Here is a 22,786-nt window from a genome sequence, read left to right as displayed (position 1 = left end):
TTGAGATGAAGCTCTGCTGAACCCACAGTTCATTTTCTCCTGCTTATCTTTCCTTGGGGCAAACCTGTCTGTGTGACTATCTGTACAGGTAATGACTTATCCAACCAGCTTTGGATGTTTTCTGGTTTTTATCTTTGAAAAGTAAGTTACGCAAGGAGAGGGCCTCACTCAAACAATATGTTTTGTGGACCCTTTGTTCTTCCAAGACGCTTGCTGAATTGCTGTTATATTATAGCCTCTTCCTCCTGTGTTTTGGGGGTTTGGCCCAGCTTTTTGTGTTAAACTAGATGGTCTCCGTCCTCACTTTTGAACTCAGTCACGACCGTGTTGCTTCCCACTGGTCCAAACTTGTCTCTTTCGCTGTAGCGAGCTGATGTTCTCCCTAAGATCCACTACATCATACAGGAACCCTGTGGCTTTCTGGTATGGACGTACATCTGACACACCAGCCTTGTTCTGTTGCGGCCATTCACTACTGTCTCTGTGTTAACTTTCTCTGGAAAACTCCATTCTGGAATGCCAGTAATAAGTGAGCAAATAGGATGGGGACTTTTTCTATATAAAAAACAGCAAAATCACCAAATTCTATGAATGCACAAAATGAGCCTCCCCTTAGTTATGTTGCTGTGACCCCAATGCTCTTGACAACCATTTTTCAGTCCTCTTCTGTCAACTGGAAGCTCAGCTGCAAGTGCTTTGGGACAGGGACTGTGTGCACTGTTGGTGTCCGTGAAATGTTGTCCCCTGCTTGGAAGGGGAGGCTGGTGTTGCTGGTTGGAGCCCTGCCCTCCACCATGCTCATGGGCACTGTCCGGCCTGGAGAAGTTGATTAATCTCTGCACATCAAATCCCCTGCTATAAAGCAAGGATTATAATCCTCCTTTCTTGGTCTTGTCTGTTTGAACTGTGAGTACTTTCTGCAGATACTTTACCTTACGATGTAACTGGAGATCGTTCAGTGCAATAGGGCTGTTGTCTTGGTAGTGCTAGAGTAACGCTTAACCAGGAGAAACTTAAATTGCAGGAGGTGGATAGTAATGTTAATCATCATAATGAGGATGGAGCATTATTTTTGCTGCATGACTGTGGAAGGAAAGGCTGAGAAATAGATGGCTAAAATCACTGAGTGCATATTTTCAAAGACAGGGCTTGCTCAGCAGCCAGGTGACAGCAGACATGTTGTTTATTTGACAGAGAGGCTGTGAACTTAACTCCTGACTCAAAAACAAAACTTGCTTCACAAATGAAGACATATGGAGGGTTTTAATGGCAGTTGCAAGACATGTGGCTAGGTTATGCCTCTATGCGTGAGCTTATAAAGGCACTGGGTATATATCTGGTGAGGGAATCTGTGAATTCCACCACTATTTAAGATTGAAAACATTTCTCACTCTGAAAAGAGAGTCAAAGAAAAATTGTGTCAGAGAGGACAGGCTCTGCCAGCTCCATGGCAGTTGAATGTGATGCCTGCTCCATAAGGGAAGGAACTTATGTTCAGCTGCATGGTTGGGTTTTAGCTTGACCTTGCCCAGCATTTGTATCTAGAAGTTGATCTTACTCAAGGTGGGGGTTTTAAATTATGTTGAAAGTGACTCATACTAAAAAGTTGCAGTAAAACCAAGGAAGGAAAAAATACTGGAAAACATGTAAAATAGGTGCCTGAATCAGTTTCTATTTGGTACTCTTGTTACGGCAATCATCCAGGTGCCAAGACTGGTGTAGTACCTGGGATGTCATGTGGAAGGCAGTGGGCAGGACTCAGTGTATGGAGGCAGTTGCCACTTGAATCCTGTGATGTTCCCAATCTAAGCTCATACAGCGAGTACCCACAACGGTGTTACCTGCAGAAGTGCAGAGAGTTGAGGCAACAACAGTAACAGGGATGTTACGCTGATTTCTGTGGTGATATATTTCAGACTGGCTATAGCATGAGTAAAATGTATGTAAGGACAGAGAACATTTGTGCTTTGCTTTGGAGTTGCTTTGTTTTGATGTCTTGTCATGGTTTTCAGTGAGGAGCAGATGAACGGGTATCCTGCTTAAGACCACTTAAAGAGAACTGCTTGTAGCCTCCAAAAAAAAAAAGCAGCTCATTTTTTATGTTTTAAAGATGAGGTGACTTCATTAAAGACTGTAAAGTCTTGCAGTTTTACCCCAAAGAAAACACTGATAGCTCCACAGTTCAGCTGGCAGGGAACCGTGTCAGACCATGGAGCCTTGCCCATATGTGCAAGTCCTCTCACGGTACCAAAAATCATTTAGTTTTCTTCTAAAGTCCCAGGCAGTGAGCTAAAAATGTCTCACTCAGATAGGCATTTTGGAATTTCAGAATTAAATGTAATAAAGCAGATTTTTATTTTTACTCTCTTTTGATGAGACACGCAATGAGAGAGTGAGGACACCACGTTAGAGTATCTTTTGATTTGCTATTTGCTATGTGTTAAACATTTATATTTCAAAGAAACGTTTGTACCTACACGGAGTGTTTGGCAAATCCAATAGCTCATTAGATGTTAACAATAGCAACGCTGCTAAATACAAAGGATTCATAGGCAAAGTACCCCTCGGGCTATATCTCTGAGAGAAAAAGTAGCAAATAGAATCAGAAACTAATTAAATAGTCAGCTAAAGCGAGCATAACTTTAAAAAGCTCTAAAACTACCAAAAATGGAAACATATTACAGTTATCTGCATTCACAGTGCAGAACAAGTTTGGTAGTATTTAAGATAATTCTCTAGTGCCTGCTATTTTTAGTCCAAGGGTAAGCTTCTGTAAGAGCCTTTCAGCATTGCATCCCTTTAACCTGGCCTAACAAGCTAAGCCAGTAAGCTGTCTGATTTCCGTCTTACAGGAGGCAGAGAGATAGCTAAAACAAACCATTTGTGGTGAAAACGCTCAGCCTATCTTGTCTTAAGAGCTTTCTTCATATAGATTTTTTTTTTCAAACGTCCCACTATTAAGCGTTGTTTGTCAGAGACCAAAATGTCAGGCTTTGCTGTTTAGAAATCGTAGAAGCACAGGAATGAAAGGAGGATTTTATAGACCCAGCCTAATGGGAATAAACATTTCTGCATTGCCACTGGTGAAACCCAATCGGGGCAGTTTAGGCTATTGCTATCAATGCGTCTGAGGAGAAAGGAATGTATTTAGTTTTTCTCAGGGAAGGAAGGGCAGACATAAAGGGCCTGATTTGCTTCTCACTTACACTTAATCTGTCCTGGTTTAACTCCATTGACTTTGCCGGGTGACGCTTGGTTTGTGCTGCTCTAATCCAAGGGGAGTCAAGCTGGGGTCGGCGTTACGCTCCCTGTGCCGCCAGCACTCAGGTTTGGGGCACCTTCTGCTGTCGAAACAGGGGGCAAGGCCATATGCAGCTGTAAAGCATCGCGGTGCTCATGGCGTGCTGGTGGTTTGGTGCTTCAGGTGGATAAAACTTTGCAATATTATTCACTTACAGATAGCTCTTCTTTACTGGAAATACTATATGGTTGCCCCCCCAATGTAGAGAATGAAGTGCAATAGTGTTTACTTTCTTCTCCCTTCCCCCTTCCCCTTCCCCCCCCTCTCTGTCTGGTGGTGCGTGTGTAATCCTTAACATACGTTTACAAAACAGGATTTTATTGCTACCTAAACATGAGTGGTCCCACCCACTCCTCTCAGCCAGCTGAGCAAGGCTTGGGCACAGTACCCTGTACTCTGTCTGAAATAGGTAGAAACAGAGGTCGTGCTGCCTGGGTTAATGGTAGTAGCTCCAGCCTTCTGCCCCCAGAGTGTCACTTAAACAGGTTTTGCCCTCCCAGGACACTGGATCAGGAGTGCGGCTCTTTTGTCCTGGGCTGTTTCCAGTCCACAGCTCCCTTCCCCTCTTTCTTCCCCCTCATTTTGGGTGCTGACAGAGCAGGGCGAAATATCTCAATACACAGGGAGGCCATCTGAGCCAGGAAAACGTAGGCTGTGTTGAAGCTGGTGATCTGCAGGGTCCCACCTCTGCTTCAGTACGCAAACAGCTGCAATTTACTTATTATTCCTGGGGTTAGGCATATCCCGTGGGGTTTTGGCTGTGCATCTAGCAGCTACGTAGGCTCAAATTATAACTTCTGTTAACCTCAGTGGGGATAACTTTTAAATTGAAGATGCACTTGACATGAGCAGGATACATCAGTGCATTTCCAGTAGGGAATGTGAGCACTGCATCTACCACATTATAGGCAAGATGAACCCAAGCCACTTTTAAACTCATCTTAGTCATAGCAATGTAGTGCTCAGCTGTAAAACGCACTTGATAAGGAGGAAGAATTAGCCCTTCCTTACTGGCCTCTGGCTGGACTGCCATTAGTCCTGGAACAGGTTGGTGCAGGTAAAGTATGCAGGAGCTGCTGCTCTCAGCTTCAGCATCAACATACCAAAGCACAGAGGACCAGGTCCCTAGCTAGTGTAAATCTGCATAGCTCCATTAAAACCTGTGGAGAGGCCCTAATTTACAGCAGCTGAACATCTGGGCCCAAGTTCTTTTTCATTTGGTTACTAACAGGATTAAACAGAAGTACCCCAAATTATTTATTATAGGTGCTGTGGCAGCATCTCAAAGCCCAATTGTAAATCAGGACACCGTTGTGAAAGGGGTTATGTGAACACATAACAAAAAGATAGTCCCTGCCTAAAGGAACCTATGGCCTAATTAATAATGATATTTAGTGCATTGATAAGTACAGCGGGACTTGACTGCCTGTTATGGGTCATTTTTAAAGAGGACAAAAAGAAATACCCAGGTTGATTTTCACCATTTCTGATGAAAAAGAGTCTGGTTAACATCAGTCCCTCACAAAGAAAAATACGATGTTTTACATCGTACAGATGGAGGGCTGGTGATCAGGAACATGCACTTTTAGAAGACTAGCAGCGAATGAGCAATATATTCAGTTTTGACTAAGAAATAAATAGAAGAGAGGCAACTGCAGTGGGAACTGTAGTGTGCACCACAGTATGCATGCGCTACATAACTCTGCTAGGCTGGTTGCGGGTAAATGAACAAGGTAGCCTTAGTGTAAACTAGCAAATTAGTTTTACATTTTAGTGTCAACCCCATTTTATCAACTTTATCTGTGAAGACTAGTGAGTTCCAGGAAACTTAGAAATAAGCCAACAGTGGATGTGCTCTAGAGGAGGCTTTGCAACAGATAACTCTTCTGTGATCTTTATTTTTTTTTAATGTTTTCTGTTTTAACATCACCATCTCTAGTTTACGATTCTATTCGCATACACAAAATTGCATTGAAAGAACATTAAAGTCTTAGTACCTAGTGACAAATCAAGGAAATACATAGTTAAGGATATTATGAGACATCTAAATGAATCCAAATGCTTAACTGGCGGAAAATTCAGACACATCTCCTCATCCTGAAGAGTGTCCTCTGTGGTTGTAGGGGTTTACCAGGATGCACTGTTCAATCGCTGCTTTTTGAGGTGAGGTCTTATTTGCCTGCTGGGACGAGCTTACATTTTGTTTTCATGGGACTGTAAAAGCAAACTGAAAAGCCTGGCAAAATGTACCTGTGATCTGTGCTGTGTTAAACCCTATACCTGTTAGCACCTTCCTTACTGTGGCATCTCCGCATTCTCACTTGGTGTTTCATTATAAAGGAGCCTTTTATTGCTTTCATCCTAGGGCGCTCACAGTATGGGTACCTGGGGTGTTCTCTCAGCTGAGCATCTCCTTAGATATGGGAATATTTGGGAGGTTTTTTGAAACTTTTTTAGCCTGGTAAGAGTAGAGTGCACATATCTAAAGATACATTTTTTTCCTCTTTGTGGTGATTTCCTCAGGTTTTTTAGGGCTAATGTCTACTGTCTTTGTTTATTTTATCTAGCTAAACCACCTCTCTAAATGGTATGTGTGTCACTCAACACATCTGCTGGTACATACCAGGAGGATGTTGGAGCCATTGCTGTGATGCTTAAAGACAGGAGTATAACTGCATAGGTAAAACATACAGAGTAAATGCATCTTTAGCCTTGTAAACAAGTTTTTGTGTTGTGTCTGAATAAACTCTTTTAGCCAGCTCAGACCAGATGGCAGCCTTCCAGTTAGATCACAATAAAAATTGATGGGAAGCCCAGACGTATTAAGGATGTACTGATCCATTCATGCTGCAGGTCTAAGGAAAAACGGTGTTTTTCTTCCTGTGAGACACAACTTGTGTTTGTTGTACCTGTTCAACAGGCATGGTGGTAGGTTTGATGAAGCTGAACACACTGAAAAATTAAAACATCATAAAATGCATTTAATGAAGTTGATACTTTACAAATGCTAATTTCCTGGTCAAATTACATTCCAGTTTTCTAACAGTAAAAGCAACAGATAGAAGTGTCTTATTTTGCTGTTTAAAAAAGGAATTTTTGAGTGTGTGTTCTGTTAGCACAAAAAACAGTGTCCACATAATTGAACAAAATTAAAAAATTCCATGTAAACTCCTGTCTGCTATATTGTATATATTTTTACCCTGAAATCTGTATTTGTGTACAGTCATAAATCTCTAGAAAGAAGTAGGGATTGTGATAGACATCCTGACACATCCAATATAATTAAAACTAAAGCAAATGCAACACTGAAATAGAGAATGAACAAAAGTGACAAGATTATGCTTCATAGTTTGCAAAGGAAGGGTCTATACTACCACTCAAGTGCATTTTTTGGAGATTTCTGTCAGTATCAAGAGGAAAAAGAAGGTTTTACATCAATTACATGTGTGAAATAATCACTGCAAAATATATGTAGCTCTTTTTTTCCCAGAACACGCTATGCTACCTAACAAAGGTATATGAATGTTGAAAAATTTTATGTCGGTGCATAGAGAGATTAGTGTGGGCATGTACCATAAATCAAGTAAATAAATAAATCTGAGCAAGCAGCATTTGAATATTTGGACTGAAATAGTGCTGAAACCGTCACTGAAAGCTCTGCAACAGGGAGAGTCCCAAACTTCTTCCTCCCCCCGCCTCCCTCTTTTTGCAGTACTCATTCCCTGTTAGAGCTTGTCTGGATTGGCACCCTTGGTCAGGAGCTGTGACTCTACCCTCCTGTATATTTTAGGTGCATAATAACAATTAAAAATCTCTGTCTGGGTTGTTGCTCAGGACCTTATTGCGTGCATGAACAATTGCCTGTAAAAGGGGAAGGGGAGATGGGTAAGAGGCGCCGTGTGCTGCTCCAGGGGGAAGGTGCTGGGCGGTGGGCTCGCAGGGCAGCCTGCCTACCCTCTTGCACCTGGGCAGGGAGCTACTCGTGCGGGTTGGGCTGCCCGTCCTGCGTCCCCCCCGCCCAGCGGCAGCTCACCTACTCCTCTGCTCACCCCTGCTTCCCCACCAGTGCTGGCAGCAAGCAAACATCACCTCCCCCTTTGCTTTTCTGTCCGTCTTGCACAGCGAAGGAAAACTCCCAGCTTTTTTTTCTGTGGCTCTTCATCAGGCTCCTCGTTCCCTTTGCACTTCTGCCCTTTCCCTGCTCTTGTTTTTCCCCACCAGAGACGTAGGTAGAGTTTTGTGCTTTGATGTGGAGCCCTGCCCAAGCCTAGCCCACCGCAGGCTGGACAAGACATGCCAGGTCTTCTCCTGCTGCAGTTTCCCACCTGTGAAGACCAGGTGGTCTTCCCTGGTGCTGGGCAAGAGAGCACAACAGTATGTGGACAGCGTGCCTCAGCATTATGAACATGTGGTTCCTGGTAAGAGGTTTGGTAGCGCTTTTACAGTGTCAAGTCCTGTACAAGTTAAAAAGCCCCTCTGGTGAGTTAACCCAGTCCAAAACATAGGTAATGCATTTATTTAGTAATCAGCAAATTAGCCCATGTAGTCAGTAAATGTTGAGGCCCAAACTGCTGATAAGATGATTTGCTTTCAGGTGTTTTCTCAATATTGTGCTCAGCATCAAGTATAAATTGAATAGAGTGACCTTTTGATACTGAGTCAAATTGACTGCATTTCCAAAGATTCTGTGGTTTCAATTACCATAAATTTTTGATATTGGGTCTACCACCAGTGCACTGATTCCAGCACAGCAATATCTTATCATTGGTCCCCTTAACACAGTCAACGGCACGATAGCTTGGTCTCAGATGATTTTTTGTTTTGTCTTTTCCCCAGAATCAAAGATTACTATCATAGAGAGAAAGGATGCAGTTTACACAAATGAAATTGGAATGGCTTGCAAAACATGAATGAATTTTGGTCAGAAGATGTAAACCGGGTTACAGGTTGCTAGCTGGATCCTTGGTTTGTGAGATGAGTAAGTCAATTAGTAGCTCTTCAGTTTATTAGAAGCTTAATTGCCAGGCTGTAATGGAAGCTTCTGAACTGCAACAACTCCTCAGAAGCAATAAAAAAAGTGACTTTGTGGTAGAAGAATATTTAGTAGGCTCTTTTAAACTGACATGTTTAGCTTGGAGCAGAAAGGTTAGATTTTTCACCTGAAAAGATAGTCCATCTCACAGGAGCTATGGCAGCATTACTTCGGGTGATCAAGGGCACGATCTTAGAAAACCCTATTTGCAAATGGCCTGTGCCATGGTTTTGCATTGTGATGCTTTAATCCCAGATACTTGACAGAAGTTTTACAATGTCAGGTGAGTGTGTCTGTCTTTCAGAGAGAAAGTAACCTGAGTTCAGTTACCAAGATTAAACATGAGAACTTTTTGAGACTAGAAATATATACCATGTTGAGTACATGAATAATAATAAATATTGTTACTTTTATGTTGTTATACCCTGGAGAAGGGGAGGGGGAAGTGGATGCTGCAGGTGCTCCCTTCTCCTTCAGCCTGCGGACCTTGAGCAGGTCTTTCCTGCGGTGCCATAACGTCCCTTGGTGCGATGCTGGCAGTTCATTCCACTCCAGGGACCTAGCTCTGGAAGTTAAGCATTGCAGTACCTGCATTGTGTATAATTACACTATTTATTTAACATTGTTTTGGGGGAGAATGGGATGGCAGAGCATATTGCTTCGGGTCTGTACAATGTCTCCAGAAACCCAGCCGGAGTGAAGCTTTTACGTAAATACAGGGATGTGGTTGGACCTACAGAAGAGGTATATATGCGGTCCATATGTTGGGCAATGGGACTGCCGAAATCAGAAGGCAAGCTCTGGATTCAAGTGGTCTGCCTACAGGTCCATGTGAGTATAGCTGTCTCCTTCAAGAAGAGAAGATCTCTTGTTTCCTTCCCATACCCTAAAGGCATTTGCACAGGGGTGGTGATAATTAATCCCCACATTTCTACTACATATAAAGAAACCCGGCTGTAATTTTCTCCTAGTGGGACTCCATTTTGTTTTTAAAGATAATTGATAGCTCTGGACTTAAGCATTTCAATTATGGGAGTGTCTCTTGGGGACCAGACTAACAGACCTTGGAAAAACATTCTAATGCAAATGCATCATGTGGATTTTTACTGTAAGACAGTGCAGGATGCCTAAGGATTTGCAAAGCAGTTTAACAGTAAAATAAAAGCTGAAATACTTCTCGAAATATATAATGGCATGGGACTGGTTGTAAGCAGGTAGGGTGGAACAAGTGGTTCTCCACCTGGACCACTGATTCCTCTTTGGCCCTGGGAGAAAATACTGCCAGGTACAGCCAGCTCTAAGTTGAGGAGGAGGCACTTGCCTTGGACAGCACATTGAGAAGGCAGCAAAATCACCATGACAGCACTGTCTGTGCCGGTGCCATGGCAGGTTAGCTCCTTCTGCTCCAGAAGAGGGAAAACTTGGGCTGTAATTCTTCCCTTTCACCGTCCCTGACCTCAGCTCTCATTTTTCACTGGCAGGAGCAAGGAAGACCAGCCTGCATCCTAATCCCTTCCGTCCTCCTACCTTCCCTGTGTTTCTGCCCAGCCTACAGCTCCTTATCCTCAGGTGGCAAAGCTTGGTTTGTGGGGCCAGGGCTGAGATAACATCTCTCCCTACTCCTGCATGTTTGTTGACAGGAGGTGCTCAGGGCTGGTGTGGTGTTGGTGAGCTTTTCAGTGCCTCTGCATCCCTATATGAAAAAAGGGGCAAATCTGTACCCCTCATTTCTCCTAGTGGTGTGAATCTTAAGGACGTTCTCATTCCAAAATGTGTCATTAAGGAATTAAATCCTGATGGAAGTCCCAGATGTGCTCACAAGTCATTTTTGTGCTTTTGAAAGTAGTGCCATAATGTATTTAGTATTTTTAGATCACTCGGATATTTTCAGCTGGAGGAAAATCTTTTATTTTCTTTGTTAATTGTGCTATGAATAGATCTTAGGCTACTGAGGAGAAATGAGTCGATATGTTGAAATGGTGATCCCTCGTGAGTTCAGGTGTACACCTGGCTGCTCTGAATTGCTTACTGAGCTGGGCTGCTGGAGCAGTGACAGCTTCTACCAGCTGTGGATCTGTCCCAAAGTTTCCTGGGCTTTTTACAAAGATGTGGCAAGCTGCCACTGCTCCCAGCTCCTCGGGGCTGTGGATTAATACTGCAGTTTGGACCCTGATCTTTCAGTATGAATCATGACAGGCCCCTCCACTGTTCAAATTATCAGTAAAGAAACTTTAAAGCATCATCATTCGTTAGCTGATTTTACTCCTTGAGATACAGTAAGCAAAAGCTCTGCATGTAATAATCGCAAATGAAAGGCGGAGGGGAATCAACCAGAGGCAAGGTGTTGGAGATACTGTTAACATTTGGAAAAGATTTTCTAAATGATGGGCTTGACCCTTTTCTGGAGTGAATCAGCATACCTGTGCTGACTGCAAGAGAGCTACAGGAGAGTCCTGTGTCAGGACATCTGCACACTGGCTTCAAGGTTTCCAAAAAGGGATTGGAGATGGTAATGATGGTGGGTTTAAAATTTTGCATGATTTTTTTAAAGGAAGAAAATTCTAAGGAAAAATCACACCATTGCTCAATATATGCACCCTAAAGCAATGCATGTGAAAGACAAGGTGGCTGAGTCTCCATTACAGCTCAGTCTTTGGCCGCTGTAATGGGATTGCCAACAAGTAACAGGTATTACAGACATAAAATGCTAACCACGAGGTGAACCCAGCTCCATCAATAGGCAGAATAAGCAAAAGAGAAAGAATTATCAGGGGTAGAGGATTTAAATACCTTTGTGTGCGTAAATTATCAACTCATTTCATATAGCTTTTCACTGGCCAAAGAGAGAATATCTCTGGAGACATTTTACTGAAGGCAGAAACCCAATTAGAATGAGATTGTTACACAACTAATAAAGTGTTTTCAGACAGAGAATTATTTTTAGTGCTGTAGAAATATTAAAGCATTAGAGCAAAACATATAAAAGCAGAGAAGAGCACAGTTAGAAACTTTTCATGGTCTTTAGACTCTTAGACCACTCATTTTTGAGGATTGGTTGGTGTTCCAGCAGTTTACAGTACTAGCCGGCTTTCCCTGTTGTGTTCGCCCATGCACAGTGACACCCATGCCAACTCTTATTTCTTTTCAGAGCTAATGCCATTGTGGATACGCTAGAAATTTTTGCTGTCAGAAACGTGGAAGCATGTGCATTCAGTGATATACTTGGGTTCCTTGTCTCCTTCAGCTGGGTAAAAATTTACAGGGGTCAAAAAACCTCTGGCCCCAATATCTTTATGTTAAACTAACAACCAAGGATGTTAAGAAGGTCATGTGGTGTGGCTGGGAAGTGATGCGTAACTGCTTGTGTATTAAAAGTACCCATTAGTTAGCAAGATTCAATCATTATGAATTGTTTTCATAAGCTTTTAATAATTGCATGTATTTGCCATATGGCTCTACATTTGAGATTATCCTCCACCCCGTTTTCTTACACACTGTAGTTATTTAGGTGGTCTAAATACTTAGGATCTCCTCCTTTAGATGAAGGAAACCCTTTCAGTGTGACCCTGCTTGGAAGCTAGGGACACGGTGGAGTGAGTTCCTGAGAGCACACCGCACGTCCTCTGACCTCGGCGGCGATCGAAGGTGCTCAGCTCCTCCTGATTCACCGAGCCCGTGTGATGCGCAGGTTGGATGCCAGTCTGAAATGTGAACTTCTGCGGTGACAGTGCTGAAACCGTGAAGGAGCCTGCATTTGGCCATGGCGTTGCTTCTCCCCAGTGCTGTCAACACCAAGACTCACATTGCGATAGCAAAGCAGAAAGCTGCTGCTTCAGTGATTATTGCTCAGACATTGATGCACCCGACCATCTCTCCCTCCACATCTCCCCTCAGCACCATTTCTGCTGTACCTAATAATTGTGTTTCTTTATAAACAGTAATTTAGGACAATTAGGAGCAATAGCATAGTTAAACCTTTAAAAGGTTATCTAGCAATGTCATTTTCTTGACTAATGTGTTCCTGCTGCCATGTCGTTTGTGAATAGACATGTGTTAGCCAGCTAGTGTGCTTCATCTGTGGTGACTTTGATTTATTTGCTCTGTAAATTGGGACTGAAGCAATAATGGAAAGTGACATTAATTGTTTAACAGAGTCCTCTTTGTCACATCCTCTGCTTTCTCTGGGGTGTTTGAATGTTGAAACTTGTACAAAACTAATTGAAATTGCTGTGATGAGGACCGGTGTCCACTCAACTTTCTGTTCTTGAATGTCAGTGCACTTGAATGTCTGCTTAAAGCACAAGAGCTGAGCAACTAACAGCAAATATCAGGGTTTCTTCTGGCATGCTATTATTAAAGAAGGCATTCCCCATTAGAAATAGTAACACTTCCAGCTTTGTTGTCAGCTTTATAAGCTGCAAGGCTCAGCGGTGCACCCCACCAGCCAGACTTGCTGGAGAAGTTCCTGGTGTGGAGCAGGGGGTCAGGCAGCCAGACCCGCCCCCAGCCACCCTGGGCTCTCGCCACCGTTCATCCCACCACCTGTGAGGGCCTTGAAATGCCATTGGAAAAAAAGTCAGTGCTTTGTTACACTGTAAAGCACTTTTTTTGCCCAGTAATGCCTTTTTGTACTTTTCTAGAAGTGATACTGTAATTTTCTTCCTTTCCTCTCAAAAAGTGGCTGTGAAAAGCTGGACTTGCAGCATGGTTTTATTCGCAAGGTGGCTGCCCTCTGCTTATTTCCATCCTCTGCACACTGAATTATCATGGCACTGTGCATGTGTCTGCTTTTTATGGTGGAAGTCACCAGATACGGGAACTTAGACTCCTTTTCTCAGTGGCCAAGCCCCTTTTGGCCTTTTAAGTAAATGCTTCTCCTTAGCATTAGCTTTGCCTGAGTGTTTCTTTGTTTCTTGGGGATGATGCTGTAAGCACCAGAACAGTCTGTGCTCTGCCGTAGCTTTCTAGCTCGAAGACAGAGTTTTTCTGTAAGAAGCCGTGAGGTGTGATTTGGCAGAGAAGCCTGGCAGGAGCAATTATTTGTGTGGTTTATGAGCACCTCAGTTCAGAGTCTGGTAGATAAAAGTATTACTGAAAAAAGTCACGCTAAGGGGATACTCAGATTCACTTGATTTTATTTTTTTTTTCTTCTGAGGTGTAACTGGCAATGTTTTCTTGTTGACTTTTTTAACTTCTTTTTTGTTTGTTTGTCTTACTGGTGTATTCTTTGCTAGTTCACTTCTAAACTGTGAGATTTGAACTTAGCTGAAATCTCTTCACAGTGTGAACCTGGAGCATGATGAGCCGCTCTGAAGCTGGTAGAAAAACTCCCAATTTGATATCCCTAGAGTTAGTGAAAGGCTTTTCATTTTCTTTAACAGCACTAGGATCAGCCCAGGAATCCTAGATAATTGATCTGTCAAGATCAATTTCCAGTCTTTCTGAAAAGTAAATATAATGATTTTTACACAATTCTATTCCTCAGAACTCTCAGTACTCCAAAAAATCTGAACCTTAATATACAGTAGGGACTATATTTCATTTAAAAATCAGAAGGCATTTAAATTTACTCAATTTGACAAAAAGAAGTCTTGTTGCTGAAATAAGATATCTAATATAAATTAACATTACAGCCACATCTGATTAGAAATTAATCTACTTTTTGTAATTGCAGTCTGAATTAGATAAATGCATACAATAGTCTCATTGAGCACTCAAACAACATAACTCGAAAGGACAACTTCAAAGGCAACCTGCCTAAAATATTTCTCATAAAGAAACACAAAGAGCCTGCCATTTACTATATGAGTCCTGATGGCTAGTCTTATGCCAAAATGCTCAAGAATGAGAAGTTGTTCGTTTGGGTTTGAAGCAAGGATTTCCAGAAGTATGAGAGGGAAACTCTTGCTTACACCGGGCCGCATATGTGAACAAGGTTTTCCAAATTTCACTGGTGATTTCATTTTGGTCTTCTGATTAGCTGTCGTATTCTCTGATTCTTGTAATTTTGTCAGGTCAATTAGCTGCTGTTCAGTGTTGAAAAGAAAAAGAAAGACAGCCAGGGCTGACACCATCATTAGGTGTCAGCAGCTTAGGCGCATCCTGTAATACAATCCCTGGGTGATTACTTATCGTTAATACCTGATGAAAAAAAAAAGAATTGTGGAAGAAAAGTAAACTAGAGCAATTCACTGCGAGTGCAAACAGATTTCTCTTGAACGCAGAGATGGATCATTTTATTGCACTTAATTACATCTTTTGAGATTCTGTTGCAGGTTACTGTTTCAAGGGCTGGTTTAACTATGTTTTGACTGCTTTTTCACATAGAGAGGTATTGGTTTGTTCCTTTTCTCTTCTCAACTGGTTCCGCTTTTTGTTTTGTCCCCTCCCACAGAAGATAGATGAAGAGAGTGAGGCAAACTTGCTAGCCGTTCTCACTGAAACACTGGACAGCATCCCTGTGGATGAGGATGGATTGCCTTCATTTGATGCACTGACAGATGGAGATGTGACCAACGAAAATGCCGCTAGCCCTTCCCCAATGCCCGACGGCACCCCTCCAACTCAGGAGGCAGAAGAGCCGTCTCTAGTAAGAACCCTTCCTACTGTTTAACAGGAATTGGATGTGCCTCTGGCTACCCGCTGCATGGGTATGATGTAGTCACAGTAAGGTCTGGACTTTTCATTTAGACTGGAAAGGAAAATCAAGTAAAAAACTGAAAATTAAGTGGGGAAAAAAGCCCACCAAATAGCCATAGGATGACTAATCAGACAATCTATTAAAAAGTGTGTTGAAGAGATTGTTTTTGAGATTCTTGTGCTAATGGCTGACACTTTTGCTTATCATTCTGTTCAAATAAGTCAGGGTAATGGGTTTTAATTCATGTTTCATTTCTCGGGGCTCTTTTTGTATGTATGTTTAGATGTCACTTTTGGTGATCTGTAAAGAAAGGCCCATTGGGTCTGGTGGGATGTGGGGCTAATTTTGTGCCTTTAACATTGATTTGACCAGTAAGCACCAGCTTAGTGCTAATCAGGGTGAAACCGAACCTTGGGTGAGGATGTGGGTGAAATCTTATATGCATTTTGCTCAGTAAGACCAGTTTGAGATGTGATTCTGTTTCTGCTGAAAGCCCCTTATCACTGGCTTCTGCAGAAGCAGAGCCAGATACCTGCATCTTGATGCTGTATCCATTAGTCTGTTAAAGTTAACATCTCTGTTTAGATCAGAGGCCTCTTCTGTCCAAACAGATCACCGAGAATTTCATTTTGCCATGGATTCAGAAATCCAAGACCCATGTCATTTCTGCTTGCCCCACAGTATACTGCAGTAAAGGGAGCAGAAATATGCCGCCAAGCCAGAAGAAAATGAAATCTGTTTGCTCTGGGGAATATCAAGCCCTTCTTTCTGTTCTATTGTACTTCGCTTGCTGAAATTGATACAGCTAACTTTAAGTAACTATGCAAAAATGTATATAAGTCATTTTAATCCATAAAGATGCATAACTTTACTCTTTTCCTTCCACCTCCCTTTCCCTGATGTGTTTGTAGCTTAAGAAGCTCTTGCTGGCTCCAGCCAACACTCAGCTAAATTACAATGAATGCAGTGGTCTCAGCACACAAAACCATGCAAACACTAATCACAGGATCAGAACAAGCCCTGTGGTTGTTAAGGTACAAACTTAATTTTCGTAATAAGGAAAAAAGAAAAAAAACGGAAAGAAAAAGTGTAACAAGTTCTTTTATGCTTTCAGCAACCAGGCAAGCAGTAGATCTATATGTATTGTATTAATCTGCCTACAATCTTTCCGCTGCTTTAAAAAAAAAGTGAACAGATTATAGACTGGGTTTCAGAAAATCACCTGAGCTCCTTTATGCTCTGAATATTTCATTTATGCTTTTTCTCTTGGCAGAGTTCAGTTGTAGTCCCACCGTCTGTTACTCTCGCCTACTTTATTGATACACAGAGTAGTAGGGGGTACGATAAAATTTGCTGATGGGCTGGTGTTGTTTATGAGTGACTCCAGGATGCGGAACTGCCGTTTTACCAGCTGTCTGAGCTAAGAAAAATGACACTGGATTCTTGGCAAAAGATGTATATCAGCCATTAATTGGATAGAATGGGGGCTCTGACATAATTCTGTTAGCAGGCAGTATTAAACAATGTTTGTCTTGCCATTCACTGTAACTGAAAACGGAGCATTTAGGGGTACTTAAGAGAGTTGTGAATACTGGGCTCAAGCAATCAGCAGCAAATTAAGGTTTAAACCAGCTTATTTTTTTGTTCACAGTAAAGGCGCTGTAGGGTCTTGTTAGTTACATGTTGCTGAGTAGGAACATTGAAATGTAGGAGAAATGAAATAAAAAGCTGCATAAATGTCATTTAGGAATTTTAAATGTAATTTTCTTTCCTTGTTCTGCAAACAATTATTCACAGCTCATAGATCTAGTACACTTAGACTGAACACTTCATTGAAAATCTCATCTCTTCAGAAAACCTATATCCATTCTGATAAGGTTCAGCTCACTAATTTTATTTTTTTTTATTTTATTTTATTTTATTATGCCCTGTTTTTAAGACTGAGAATTCATGGAGCAATAAAGCAAAGAGCATTTGTCAACAGCAAAAGCCTCAAAGACGTCCCTGCTCTGAACTTCTCAAATATCTGACTACGAATGATGACCCTCCTCAGACCAAACCAGCAGAGAACAGGAACAGCAGCAAAGAGAAATGCACCTCCAAAAGGAAGCCCCATCTGCAGTCTCAGACAAATCATCTGCAAGGTAGGTGTGGGACTGCAGAACACAGCTTTGGTACCAGCACTAACGCAGGGAAGCTGAAATACCGTGGATGTGAATACCCTTGATACCTCTTCTGTGCTTTGGATTAGTATTGTAAACCCAGCATCTCTTCTGTGTAGGGAGAATTTTAAAACAGTGTAATGAAGTTAGAATTAGTTAGCTAGATTTAGCTCTTAAACAATTTTAATCCTGTCTCTATTGCTCCCAGCCTCAGAAAAAGAATCTCAGGAAAAAAATGTTTAACAAATACCACATGCTACTATACCAAGCTAGCTGGAGATACTTATTCACAGAGTACCATACCACTAAGAAATCATTATACCCCTAAACAAGCTGGGCAGGCCAGTTCACTAGTGAGCTTCTTTCTTTTTTGCTAGCGTAAAACTGAAGGCATTGTTAACCTGCCACATAGTCCTTAAGAGACAATAAATAGTGTTCTCACTGCTACAGAGAAAGCAATAAATGTGTCATTCCTGTTAAAGCTGGAATGCCGGTTTGTAATTTTATTTTGTAAATAGTTGAAAGTTTAGCTGCCATCTTGATCTTTCTCTCTCTTTTTAGATTCTTTATGGCCAAAACTAAACACTTGTGTTGACTTTTAGTATCCCCTGATGCATAAAGAACTGGTCTATACTTCTATGACAGAGATGCAAGAACTTAAAGTCCCCTCTCTTGCTTTCTCTCCCCCTCTTCCCCTGCCTGTTTTCCCAAGATAAAGGAAAACTGTAAAAGCTTACGAGCACAAAGGGAGCTTTTTAAAAAGTTACTGTTACTTTAAAATACATCTATGTATTTATATTGACCTGGCATCTAGAAGGCCAGGTGCCTATCAGTCACATCAATGCAAATCCTGGATGACTCCAGTAAAGTCAATGGAAGTTATCTGGCTGCAACAGAGATCAGGATATGACCCTAAATGTGTTGTTCTGGTATTTTTAAAGCAACAATTGTAAACAGTATATGTTTTTTTCTTCTTTTCCCCTCCCCCCTCCCTGCATTATTAGCCCCCATCAAATCTAATTTTTCACTCTTCACTTGGAAGTATAAGCAAACTTAATAAAAATAATCTTCCCTTCCCGCCACTAAATACCCTTCTAGCAGCTGTACATTCTGACATCCTAAGTATACTTTTCCCCATTATGGTCTCAAATTCTCTGAACAATGTTTCTTCTAAGAAAGAAATCCAACTGCCCCTAGAGCTTCTTGGATGCCAACTGCCACTCCTTCTGGATGGCTTCAGCAGTCTGCTTCACAGCAAAATCCAGACTGAACTGTACGTGTAAAACCTGGGTCTCTTACTGCAATGGTACTAAAACATAGACCTACCAGAAGTTACAGGGGGCTTTATTAACACTGTTGGATGTTACAGTGATATGTGATAAGGTATATCATGTATAACATGTACAACATGTGCTATATGCACGTATATGTTATACACATAGATAGATGTGTGCGCACACACACATAATTACAGATTATAAAATCTGCCTGTTCAGATCAGAGCTGCATTTTTTTCCTCAGCTGAGGCAATTGTATAGATTCAGTGCAAAGAAGCAGGACACGTTGGGTTGTGGAAACAGTGCGGAAGGAGAGGTTAGGAAAGTCCAAGGGGACATATAGCTAACTTACCAGTGTTTAACAGATCACTGTGACTTTGGTGGTAATGCAGGTGAAATTGCAGGCAGAGAGAAATTACTCTCTTCTTTAATTCCTGCAGTTTAATTTACAGGCTTCCGAAATGGTGTTTTTTCATCAAATTTGCCTCATACACCAATATATGACTTCAATATCAATGGATTTGCATATAATACAAATACAAGAATATAATGCTTTCAGCTTGGACAGTCAATTCATACAGAATCAACCTTGCAAATTTAACTGACGTTTGCAGACTTGCAGTCATTTGTTCATACATTTAATCAAAAGTACAAGAAAATTGACTCCTTCTGTTTTAAAAAATAGTCAGGGTCTGATATTTTCTTTCAAAGTTAAGGAAAGCTCACAAAGGATAAGTCAAATGGTATTTTCCTTTAGGGTTACTGTTGCAAACATATTGCAAACCCACGGGAATGTCCACAAACCTATTCATGCCAAAGATCATCTGTGGTTTTGCATTGAAATTTGCCCATGAGGAAACTTAGTTCTTTTGAACCTGAATGTTTTCAATTTACAGGGACAAGCAACTTCATGTGAACCCTTTTTAATAAGAAAAAAACATACCACAGTAGACCTTGCAACTCTAATAAGCAGGCACCATGGAAAATGATAGTGTCTTGGTAAAATATTTACACTATCCATAGCTGTATGTGAGGACAAATCCTTTGCAGGAATACTGTTTGGTCAAGCCCTTGCCTAGCAATAAGAAAACTGATAGGTGTTTTGGTATGTGAATTTCTCAGTGGGAGAGCTCAGTGATACCTGCCTAAAATGAATACGTACGAGTGTGAGATAACACCTTGGTTCTGTGTCCATCTCTGGCAGATTTTCACTGTGCCTTAGTGCTTCAGAATTTTATATATATATTCTGATGTGGGACTATTCTGTGGGACTAATGAGAGCTAGAATGAAACCTTTTAGAGGCTTAAATAGCTCTTACACATTCAGCTTCCTTAGAAAGCCTAAACTGGGTAAGAGTATGAGATTTTTTATCCTCTAAAAAAAAGTGGAAGCCTTTGTATAAAACTTTATTCCAGAGCCTAACTGTAAGGTCTGGTTTTTTTAAGCCAGTTTTACCTCTAGGTAGCCACTGGCAAACATTAGTATCCCTAGTTGTAGATAAAATACACACAAAGATGTGTCAGGTTACATTCAGTCTTACCGCACCTGGTTTTATGCACAAATCATCTGCAGTGCTGGATCAGACAACTAACTTTTTGAGGTGCATCTCCTCACTCCGGTGGTGACTTCTGAAGAAGGTGAACCTGAGGTGAACACCTGAGCTTCCATTTCTAGCTTTCATATGGGGAGGAGGAGAAACAATATGCAGCTCTTGAGAATTGAGTTAATTTTTAAAAAAATGTAATATTACTTCAGAATGCTCTGGAGCTTATAAAAGTAATCAATTTGCATATAAAATCCTTTAATGTTGATGGGAGCTCCAAGCTTGGAATGAATACAAAATACGCAGTAGTGACACTCTGGACAAAAGATCTGCAGTGCAGGAGTGTTCAAGGGGAACATTTTGTCTTAAGTAATTAATCTGCAGAAGAGATCCCCTGCTGTTGTTCTTGGTACAATGCTCTCTGCGTTTAAACATCAATCCAACTTCTGAAAAGTAAAATTTTCAAGTAATACTATTTAAAATTTTTAAATATTTTACTGGCAATTAAAGGAATCTTAGTTGTATTACAGTATCCTAGTTCTTGGCTTGCTTTGGGAAAATACAAGTTTGCATGAATAAAAGCTACAAATACTTGTATTTTTATAGCTAGAGCTTTGGTTTTTTGTATGTTGGGATTGTAGTGCTGAGAGCTTCAACCCCATTTTTAACCATCTGTGACTATGTCCGTGGCTTGTCATAGTTTGCAGGATAATTTGCAGAAATTTGGACTATAACTGGTTGGACTCTGGCCTTACAGAAACAACCTATTCTCAGTGCTATATATAAAATTGTATATTGTAGAAGTAAAATTAACTGAATATTCATAACGTTCTGTTACTTTGTAGTTATTCTGCTGCTCCTGTTTCCAAATAAAACGTGAACTGTAGTCTAAATTAACTCTAAGAGAAATAACATTTTCAAAGTGTATCCTGTAGAGTTCGTCATTGATTTTTAACATGTACCACTCTTCTTCTGAAAGGTTCTTGGCATTTGGGTTGTGTACTGTATTTCAGAGGTACAGTAATTGATGTAAATCATTGTGGAAATTTAGGTGCCCTTTTGGTACCAGTAATAAGGTATCAGGATGAGCCTCCTTATTTATCTATCTAAGATACACTGAAATGGCTGTTGAACTATCAGAGCTCAGCCCTAACTGACTAACATGGGATTCCAGCACCAAAATAAAAAGAAATCTTTTTAGTATACATTATGATGTGTTTAAATATCCCATAATCGTTTTCTTTTTCCCTTTAGCCAAACCAACAAGTTTATCACTTCCATTGACGCCCGAGTCACCAAAGTAAGTACTAAAAAGTGCAAACATTTATGAAAGGGAGGGGGGTTCAATAGATTTTGGCTACAGCAACTCCATTTCAGCTTGTTTTTATAAATGTGCCCTGTCTTCCAGTGATCCCAAGGGTTCCCCATTTGAGAACAAGACTATTGAACAAACCTTAAGTGTGGAACTCTCTGGAACTGCAGGTGAGAAATGGGGAGTGCTGGCTCTTCCTTTAAGCATGGCTCGTGTGTGTGTTTGTTCATTTTAATATACCACATGTACGCCAAGATCTCACAGAGGTCTCCAGTAGATTAACTTCAGTGCAGTTTAGCATTGAGTTTTTATCCAGTTACCTGAGAAGGAATGTGTTTGAAAATATGGCTCCAAACCTACACAAGAGAGCATAATTTCTGGGAAAATATGAATGAAACCATTTATCTGTTATACTTCCCCATTTCCCCATAGATTTGTGTACTGCTGAGCATCATCTTTCAAAGACAAACCCCACAGCACAGTGTAATAGATGTTACAGACGGAAAAGTTATGTCATCCAGTCTGTCTCCAGGCCGGTCTAGGGCTGTACGTGACTGCATGTTTCAGTGCTTTGTCAATTCTAGATTAATATGTCACAAATAACAGCTTTCTCCTCTACCACTGACAAACTGTTCCATAGCTTAGAGGTAATTTTTTAAAATTGGTATTCATTTTATATTCTTGCTTTCTCTTTATTTCTTCCATTAGCACACTTCACACAACCTGCCTTTATCCTCCTCCTCCTTTCAGATCCCTGGCGTTTGTACCTTTTGAAGATTTGTGGATTTTTTATCATGTACTGGTTTAGTTCATGCACCACCCATTACACTCATTTAATTCATCTGCTCTTCTTTCCGCTGAAGTCAATTCCTTCAGACTCAGATCTGTTTTATTGCTTTCCTCTGAACTCTGTTTTGCCTCTGTTTTTCTGAAGTGTCCAGAACTGAGTACAAGAGCACATGTTGAGCTCCACCTGAGCTATTGCCAAGACTGTTTTCCTTCTCAGTTGTGTAATATTGAAAAACAAGAGATGCACTTGGCTTGTGTTTCTCTCAGGATAACAGTGGATTGTAAATTATGTGATCTCTAGCGTTTCGGGGGGCATTGCGAAATATGTCTTCAGGTACCATAAATCAGCTTGGTGCCCCTAAATTCAGTGGCAGCTTTACATGAGAGCAGGCCCAAGCACTAGATTTATGTATGTACTTTGGGCTTTCACCTCCCTACAACAATCATTTCACTTTTTCAGAAAATTCTTCATTAGTTCAGCATTAAAACATGCACGCTTTCCTCTGCCACGTCCTGAAAACCTGCAGTCTTAATCATTCTTCTCGTGACAAAATGCACCTTCTTTTTGCGAAACCAACACAAACACAGCAAAATTCACTGTATGTAGCAGGATAATCCCCTTCAGTGCCAGTAGGCCTGAAACATGGAGAAGCCTCTTTTATCATTACTGGAGAGCAAATCTGCATGAGGGTGCCCATTTGTAAGCATGCTGGTAAGTCAGTGCTTAGT

The 22,786-nt window shown here is 41.1% G+C and overlaps 1 protein-coding gene across 7 annotated transcripts in view; it reads left to right on the top strand.

Moving 5' to 3' along the window:
* PPARGC1A (PPARG coactivator 1 alpha) overlaps positions 1-22,786 on the top strand; it is a 377,144-nt gene that overhangs the window by 329,885 nt on the left and 24,473 nt on the right. For 6 of the 7 annotated variants that reach the window (XM_030021142.2, XM_030021150.1, XM_041125069.1 and 3 more), the window contains exons 3-7: positions 14,728-14,922; positions 15,885-16,007; positions 16,913-17,117; positions 21,211-21,256; positions 21,365-21,438. In XM_030021142.2, coding sequence (XP_029877002.1) covers positions 14,728-14,922; positions 15,885-16,007; positions 16,913-17,117; positions 21,211-21,256; positions 21,365-21,438 — 643 coding nt within the window. Of the gene's footprint in view, positions 1-14,727; positions 14,984-15,884; positions 16,008-16,912; positions 17,118-21,210; positions 21,257-21,364; positions 21,439-22,786 lie in introns of those variants that run through there. The other variant, XM_030021175.1, reaches the window with a different exon arrangement.

This window comes from Aquila chrysaetos, chromosome 1, assembly GCF_900496995.4.
Source record: "Aquila chrysaetos chrysaetos chromosome 1, bAquChr1.4, whole genome shotgun sequence".
Lineage (NCBI taxonomy): Eukaryota > Metazoa > Chordata > Aves > Accipitriformes > Accipitridae > Aquila > Aquila chrysaetos.
This window is presented reverse-complemented; position numbering and strand designations above follow the sequence as displayed.